We start from the raw sequence: 8669 nt of genomic DNA on the forward strand, positions 1-8669 counted from the left end.
CACAGAACGGGCTCTGGGGATCCCCAGGTGTGTCAGGAACCCCCGCGTCTCTCGGGGTGCTGGTCCGAGGGCTCCCCCTGCCATCACCAGTGCGTCCTGAGCCTGCCTGGCCCCCGCCCTGGGTTGGGCTGGTGGTTCCCGAGTCCCCGTTCCCATTGCCGGGGTCAGCACGGCCCAGGTCGCGTCCCTGTCACTGAGGGGTCCATGCTGATGGTGCTCCCCACATAGGCTCAGCCACGATATCACAAGATCGAAGGATCATGTGGGTTGAGAAAGACCTCCCAGATCATGGAGTCCAACCTGTGACCGACCGATTGCCACCTTGTCACTAGAGTGCCACGTCCAGAGCACTGAGTGCCACGTCCAGTCGGTCCTTGGACATCTCTGGGCATGGGGACTCCGCCAGCTCCCTGGGCAACCCATTCTGTGGAGAAATTCCTCATGAGGTCCTCATATCCAGGAGTAAAACTGGCAGACAGGGGTGTAAGTACAAGGCAGGTAATTTACCAGTTACAACTTGGATGTGTTAGAAAGTGTGATATCTGGCACATAGAGCTTTAGCAAAAGACTGGAATAAAGATGCACAAGTAAACCTCAATTTATTAAATGCGCTGACCTATCAATAGCCACCTGCAGCTAGCAGAGGCCTTCCTTCTCCAAATCCTTCTGTGGGCTTGCTGAATGAGCCATAACAGCAGCCCGATGCACACACACCTACACACGGACTCTGTGCTCCGTCTCTGTTCAGTGCTCTGCGCTTGCACTCGGGCCCCAAGGTCAGATCCTGATGTGCTGCCAAACACACGTGGGCAGGGGCTGTATCTTTATCTGAGAACAAAAGCTGTGTGTGGAGCAGGAGGGCTCAGCCTGCCTCCTTCCCCTCTTTCTCTGCACTTCTGCAAGGTGTAGTTACAAATTTGTTACAGGCAGCAAATCTGCGCGTGTTTGCATTCAGAGTGTGAGCAGGTAAAGCTTTCTTCAATCCTTCACCTGAGACAAATAACAAATTTTAACTGCAGAGCAGTGCTGTCCCCTGAGATGGACACCTGGTTTCCTAATCGGGTTGATCCGAGTCATTTTGCCAGACAAGAGGAGGATGTGAGTAACATAACAGTGAAGTGTCTCCTCCTCTGAAGGCCTTTGGCCTCACTCACTGATGGTGATGATGGTGGTGTGTGTACGTGGGCTGGGGCTCCAAGGAAGGAGCCTTTCAAGGAGCACAGTCCATATTCACCCTGCTCCTGATCTCGTGCACTGCAGATAACTCCTCCCGGGGATGAAAGCTGGCTCCATCTGTCTCTCCCATTCCCCGGGGCACAGAACTGACATCCAGACCTTCTTTGGTATGAGAATCTGTCTTATCACAGCCTGAGGAGATACAGGCCCTCCGGAGCGTGGGGGCTCCTTGTACTTCTCCTCAGAGTCCCCTGGAATTCCTGTAAAACATCCAAACTGTAAAAGGTCAGTGTTTGCTGTTGTCTCTGGATATCTGGATTTACAGAGACTCCTCAGTCCTCCAGTGCAGTTCTGCCTGTGGGGTCACTCACTGGCACCCACAGATGCTTTTATAAATGTCCATGGGACTAAAGCTGCTTTCTCTGTGGAATCCTCAACTTTTCCAGAGGAGGAGGGGAGCAGCCTTGCCAGGAGGAGGCACAAGCAGAGGTACAGACACACATACTGTGCCTGTTCAAGTGCATCATTCCAACCTGCTTTGCTACAAACCAGCTCTGCTTTATCTTCAAGAGACACAACAGGTCCCTAAAGTAAAGTGTGGCTGGCTCTTCCCTCAGGGGGCCTTCAAGGGCTGGATATTTCACACAGAAAACCATTTTCCTGTAGTTCTGTCATTTCCCACTGCTTACCTTCTGTCTGTCTCTTTGCAGGTCTCAGGTTGGTTTTAATTTGGTGTAACTCCTTTCACCATGGAAGCTGGGGGCTCAAACACGAGGCCTGTGCTCTGCACAGAGGAGTGAGAGTGCAGCCTCTTGGCTTGTAGGGAGGGATGTCACAGCTACAGCAGGAATATCACAGCTGGCAGGGATATCAGGGCTAGTAGGAATCTCGTGGCTGTACAGGGATATCGTGGCTACAGTAGGAATATTGTGGCTATAGCAGGAATATCATGGCTACAGCAGGAATCTCGTGGTTGTACAGGGATATCATGGCTACAGTAGGAATATTGTGGCTATAGCAAGAATGTCATGGCTACAGCAGGAATATCGTGGCTATAGCAGGGATACCCCAACTCCAGGGCCCCCAGTCCCTGCTGTGGATTTCCTCTGTGAGCTGAGGCAGGTCCCCACCTCTCCTCTGCTCCATTCCTCTCTGCCACAACACGTTCTGCTGCAGGAGCCGGTGCCACAGCAGTGACAAGGACAAACGTGACTCCAGAGCGAGTGTGCAGCAAGCAGGGTCCCTTCTGGCCCTGTCACCATGGTCCTCCAGGAGGTTAAAGCACAGAGAGCACATTAAAAACACGAGGTGCCCAGATCCTGCCCAATGGAAGCTGTGGGAATAGCACAAAGAGGAGCTCGAATCTAATCTTGCATCTATAAACAGCTTATGTTGCTTTTTATGAGCGGTTGAATCAAACAGTGGGAATTGGAAGCAGCTGTTACTCAGTCACTGCACAGGAATGAGCGAGTGGCAGCTGAAGTCAACACATCGGAGCAAAGTGCCTTCAATTTCTAGTCAAAGGCAGAGGGAGGACGTTGGAAGCAGGAACAAATCAAAGGAAAGTGTTTTCTGCTCCCAGGTGTTCTGCTGATGGGAAGGCTGAGTTCTGTGCCATGAATTATTCACTGCTTGTGGTGGTGCTCTGAAGATTGCTTTGCAGGTAGGAAGAGGGAGAGAGTCACCAGCTTGTACCACACAGCCCCCAGACAGCTCCTGGGTGGAACACACCCTCTGCCTGGAGAAGAGCCATCCAAAGACCCCATCCTGGCTGGGCTCCATTCCTGGCAGGACACTACCCACACCCCATGAGGGTGGGCCTGGCCCAGAAATACCTTTCCCCATTCTTCCCATTTTTCTTTTCCCATTTTTCTTCTCCCTTGCTGATTCAGCAGGAGTCAACTTTCTGAACACCTTCAAAACTAGACTTTTGGATGTCTCATGATACAGAACAAAGAATGATTTTCATGCTTTTCTGATGTTTTGGGGGTTTTAAGGGCCTTTCCTGACTGGGACAAGCAGTGCATTGATGAAGGAGCGGTGCCTGTGGGTTGCTCTGTGACAGGGACAGTGGCAGGGCCAGCAGGTCCCTCTTTGCTCCATGGTGCTGTTCAGTCTGCATCTGGAGGGAATGCTCCTGGGACAGTGTGATGAAGGATGGATGGCCCACAGTTTTGAGAAAGGATTGGTTTTAGGGCAGAGAGGAAATTAAGAACCTCCCAAAACCAAAGGATGTGTCTTTGATGCCACCTGCCCCTTGTGCTCTCCTTGCTCCAGCTCTGCATCAGCAAGAGGTGACCAGGCTGCAGCCCAGCTCCTGACCAGTGCCAAGGGTGGGGTGAGGATCCTCACAAGTCTGAACTCTTCCTTTGCAATCCCTGCCTTTTCCCCCTCTCTGTGGAAATACCCTGTTACTGAGGGCTCTCCTCCACCCACCGTGTCAATAAGTGGTCCCAAGCCAAGGCAGACAAACCATTTAAGGGAGGAAGGAATGAAATTTAATGAGACAAATGTCACAGGGAAAACCTGAAAAGAGTAACTTGAGGTTTAAAACCATATCTAGTTGCAGATATGTCACTGAGTACCAGGCTCAGGCACACACACGTGGTGGCCAAGGATGGCTTAGGCAAAACATCCAGGGAAAGGACATGCATGGAGGAATCTTGCTCTTCATGGTGCTCAGGTGGGTTCAAGCATTTCTGAGAGCCTGGGAGACAAATGGGAGAGGTCTGAATGCAAAGAGTCTTTGGGATGAGAGTATTCAGAATATTCTTTCTCAGATGAACCCAAAATGTCAAAAGCTGTAATTCAACACCATTTAAAAAAGAGTTTTATATGCAAATAGTTATGTGAAGAATTAAATCTCCTGACAGTGTTTGCCACCCAACCATCTATATTGCTGAGCTGATGAACAGGAACTGGAGAGAAATGGATTAAAAAGGAGATAAAAAGGATGCTGAACATTCAAAGTTCAGACTTCTGTCTGTCTGCATTTTAACCTTCTGATGTTTAAAGAGATTTTGGGAGGAGAGAGATTTTTAAATGTTTAATTTGTGTATTTAGCACTATCTGAAGGTCATTTTTACTTTTTTTTTCCCCCTGGCCTCCTGCCTTTTACATAGCTGAGGGGTAGGAGAAATGTTTAGAAAAGTAAATAGATAATGAAATCATAAGAAATTGGTGGGGAAGCTGGGGTCAGGCAGCAATTTGGATTTTCTTTTCAATTGAATCGATTTTAGAGGGATAATTCAGCCTCAAAGAAACCTCATTCCCTTAGCAATGTTTCTCTCTTTTCTTCAGGCAGATCTGAAGGAACATGAAAAAGTTTAACAAACATCCATGGTACATTTTCCTTATTCTTTTAACATTAATGAGAATGTTGATATTTCTCAGTTCAGAAATTTCCTCTCTAAGTACTTAATATCTTCTTAGCATCGAGTCATTCACTGATGCAGGTTTAAAAATATTGATTTCCACTGGCTGCTGTTGACCCTCTCAGCTTCTGGCAGGTTAGAAAACGTGGCACCATAAACCACCTCTTTCTTTCCAAGCAGAGTCCCCACCCAATTACCCAGACCACAAAGGACCATCTTAGCTGTGATTCTGTCCTGATAAATTTTAATTGGCAGGAGTTACAAATGAAATTCCTTATCATCAACATAACTTTTATGCCTTCAGAGCTGGGATTCCTGTGGCATTAATCCACTGCAGGTTTGGGTTTTGGCTCCCCTGCCCCAGGCTGTTACTTGCAGGATTTCCAATTTTGAAGTGAGCAGCAGGAGACGTCACTGAACTCACCTGAAGTTTCTCCTTTCAGCCAGACATGATGTGCTTGACAAAAGCTGAGGAGAAATGAGAATGTGAGGGCTCAGGACATGCTGAGAGCTGGAAGGAGCAGGTGGAGAGGCAGCAGGGGGGGACCCCCAGCCTGGACACCCCAGGGATGAAGGGGATGCTGTGCCAGGATGAATATTCCTCTTTCTGTTCCCACTGTTTGCATGCCATCTCCAGCCTGGTCAGAGTGATGCCAGCCCTTGGAGATGAGCCAGTACCATTATCCCCATTTTTCTGAGACCAAGGAAAATGGGTCCCCTCTTTTCCTCACTGCTCTCCAATTTTAGGGGTTCCTAAATGTAACCACCTCCCATTCCAGATTTTCACCCTCTTGGAGCAGTGAGTGATCCAGGTCTCCAAATGTTCCCAATTAGCCTCTGCTGGGAAAGATGCTGGCTTTGTTTATTTTCAATAGATTGCAACAAAACAGTGCCAAAACTGTGGATAAACCAGCCCTGAACTCCTTGGAAACATGCTGTCTTCAGCTGCTTTTCCTGGAAATCACTGGCACAACCACCTTGTTCCCACCCCAGCTGACATATCTCAGAGCTTTTTTGGAAAGGCTTGGGAGGGTGGTCCACACCTCCCTTCCAGTGCTCACCAGTGTCATAAAATCATGGAATCATTAAGGCTAGAAAAGACCATTGAGAACATCAGGTGCAACCAGAGCCCTTGCAGAGGATGCATTTTGCACCCTAAGACAAAACAGCCATGTCTGAGATGGCCCCAGTGGGAATCTCCTGCCCTTACCTTCATAGTTGATACAGCCATTGGCATCTTCCTGCCCTGCCATGAGCTGCTCCACCTCGCTTTCTGTCATCTTCTCTCCTGGAACAGGAGGATGGAGAGGTGAGGGGAAGGGTTTTCAGCCTGGCAGGACCTGCCCTTCTTCCAGATAACCAGAGACACCAGAGAGAGGAGAAGAGGATTAAAGCAGAGCTGTGTGTCACTACTGAGGAATGCTGGTGGGAGATGGTGGAGAGAAGAAGACCACACTGCAACTGTTTTCTGATTACTGAGGCTGTTCTGGAGTCTCCATCTTGCCTGGGTCATGCATTAAGCTGTGGCATGAGGTGGAAATAGCCCCACATTCGGAACTATTGACTCCTAAAAGAGCCTGTGAGCAGCAGAGTGAAAAGGGCCTCTGTGATATGTGACACCAGGCAGCCACCTGAGCCACTTGCCCAGAAAGAGCTCGGGGCCCACGCCTTGCCCCCAGGGCCACCCTTACCCAGCGTGACCAGCACATGGCGCAGCTCGGCCCCCATGACCATCCCGTTGCCCTCCTTGTCAAAGACACGCAGCCCTTCCACAAAGTCCTCGAAGGTGCCCTGCTCCTTGTTGCGGGTGAAGTGCTGCAGGATGGGCAGGAAGGTCTCAAAGTCCAGCATCTTTGTGTTCATTTCTGGAAGAGGAGGAGATGGGGTCAGGGATGAACCCTCAGGGGACTGAATTCTCCTCTCTTGGTCTCTTTTCCATCAGACTGCAGGGGAGAAGCCCCTTGAGCAGACAGAACTATTGTATTGGACTTGAGATTGGAAAATCCATATGAGGAATGAAGTATTAACATCAGGGGACTGCACAGAGAGCCCTGATATCAGCCCAAAACGAAACCATCAGGTGCATCGTCTGTCACCACAGTCATGTGGCTGCGCTGGGACTGGTCTGGTTATACCAGTTTGTACCAGTTCAGTCTGCTAAGCATCACTTGCCACCATTCCTGTGCGAGGACTGCCTATCCCATATGTCATCCCCCATGGTATGGAGAAGGGAGTGAAGGAATCACACAGGAATGAAGCCTGTCTGCATAATTTCCTTCTCAGTTCCTTCACCTTGCAGGGTTCTTCCTACAGGGAATGTAACCCTCTACTTGCTGACAGGGAGCACAGGAATTACTTGTCCCACCCTGTCCCCAGCTTGCTGTCACCTTCTGGTTTGGGCTTGCCCAGCACCTTGAGGACCTCAGCGTTGGTGGGGTTGTGGCCGAGGGCCCGGAGGACGTCCCCGCACTGTCCGTAGCTGATCTGCATCGTCCCCGCGGGCGTCCGGTCAAACAGCCCGAAGGCTTCTCTGAACTCTGCCGGGAAGAAGAGCTCAGAGTGGCCCCATTCCCACTCCAGGGAAGCTCAGTTGTGCCTGGCAGGCAGGGAAGGGACAAGGGACAGACACAGACACGTGCACGTTGTGCCCTCTGAATGCGTCCAGCCCCAGTGAGCTTGTGCAATGTGGGCTGAGGTTTGCCAGACTCCTCAGAGAGTCACTTGGCTGCTCGAGCAGGTTCTGTCACCTCTGCAGAGCTGGCTGGGTGACCTGCTGGATCCCTGCACTCTCAGCAGCTGGCTTTGCTGCAGGACATCCATACTTATCCCCTTTTCCACTCACATCTCCACTCTCTGGGGCTGTCCCTGTGTCTCCAGAGGCTGTTCCTCCCACCAGATGCCCTTACTTTGACCCAGGCTGCATCTCGCACCATGAATGAAAAATACCTTTTCCCTACCAGGCTCTAGATCCTGCTGGCCTTTCCCCCAGGGGGGAATTTAATGTGTGGGGCCTTGGCTCTTATGTCTGTGGTGAAAACTACCTGGAAAAAGGATTCCCCATTTCTAAAGCCATTTCTGAGAGAAGCTGAACTCAGCACTTACCTTCAATCTGCTCTGCTGTGAATTCAATCTGTAAAGAGAAGGAAGCATGAGATGTGGACTGCTGCTGGAGGGAGCAAAGGAACTCTCCCCTCTGGACCTCTGCCCTCCCAGGCTCAGGGCAGGGGGCTGTGTCCATGCCGTGTCCCATTTCTATGCCATGTCTGGCTGTGCTGTGTCCCCGACTGCTGCCCTCGCTATGGAGCTGACATCCCTGTGGAGAGCACAGCTGGCAGCAGCAGGGTGGGCAGGCAGGAGGGATGCTCAGACCACAGTCAGGACCATTTTGGGTGGAAAGGATGTTATTTTAGGGCCTGATCCCAAGTTCAAGTGATTAAACAGCCTCCATGCTGCGCCTGCTCTTAATAACACTCCTGCCATAGCTATGGCTTAAAAATCCTGAGGAATCATGGAAAAAGTAAGTTCCTGTTGTGGAGCTGTTGGATAAAGGATGCTCTTATGTGGAGGAGGCAACACAGGCAACAAAATACTTCGGGATGGAGACAGTGGGTGGCAGAGAAGCTTTTTGTTGCTCCTGAGGCCCCGACACGGGGTCTCAGCAGGAGCTGGGGTTTGACTGCAGCCGCAGCTCTGGGAGTGCTGTCCTGGCTCCCTCCAGTGAGTGCTGGGCAGGGCTGGGTGGGCAGCACTGAGACATCTCCCCAGCGAGGACAGCATCGCTCCCAGCCTGCTGCATCCACACAGTCGGATAATTTCCCCCTCCCTAGGCTGGCTTGCAGCCTGGCTATTGCCATTTGCAGAGCGCTTTGCATCGCCTGTGCCTGGCAGATGACAGGCACGGAGAAACACGGTGACGTCTTCATTCCTCACTCACCTTCACGCTCTTGGGATCGAAGGCAGGCTCCGAGCCGGGAGCTGCTTTGGCTGCTTCCTTCCTCGGGTCGGGTTTCTTGAGCGGCATCGCGCCGGGATTCGCGGAGGTGCGGGATGAGTCCTGCCGCCCAGCGAAGGAAGCGAACGGAGGGATGAAAGGCAAAGGCTGCTCCTTCCCTTATATAC

General features: G+C 51.0%; 1 protein-coding gene across 1 annotated transcript; it reads right to left on the bottom strand.

Annotated features, from left to right (window-relative positions):
• Positions 1 to 3651: 3651 nt before the first annotated feature.
• MYL4 (myosin light chain 4) lies at positions 3652 to 8616 on the bottom strand. Its single transcript, XM_054649644.2, has 7 exons — positions 8485 to 8616; positions 7653 to 7680; positions 6938 to 7087; positions 6242 to 6415; positions 5761 to 5838; positions 4975 to 5018; positions 3652 to 3883 (listed from the first exon to the last, which is right to left on the bottom strand). The coding sequence occupies exons 1-6, from the start codon at positions 8569 to 8571 to the stop codon at positions 4990 to 4992; spliced, it is 546 nt and encodes a 181-aa protein (XP_054505619.1). The 5' UTR covers positions 8572 to 8616; the 3' UTR covers positions 3652 to 3883; positions 4975 to 4989.
• Between the last annotated feature and the right edge of the window lie 53 nt (positions 8617 to 8669).

Source organism: Agelaius phoeniceus, chromosome 26 (genome assembly GCF_051311805.1).
Source record: "Agelaius phoeniceus isolate bAgePho1 chromosome 26, bAgePho1.hap1, whole genome shotgun sequence".
NCBI classification, from domain to species: Eukaryota; Metazoa; Chordata; class Aves; order Passeriformes; family Icteridae; genus Agelaius; species Agelaius phoeniceus.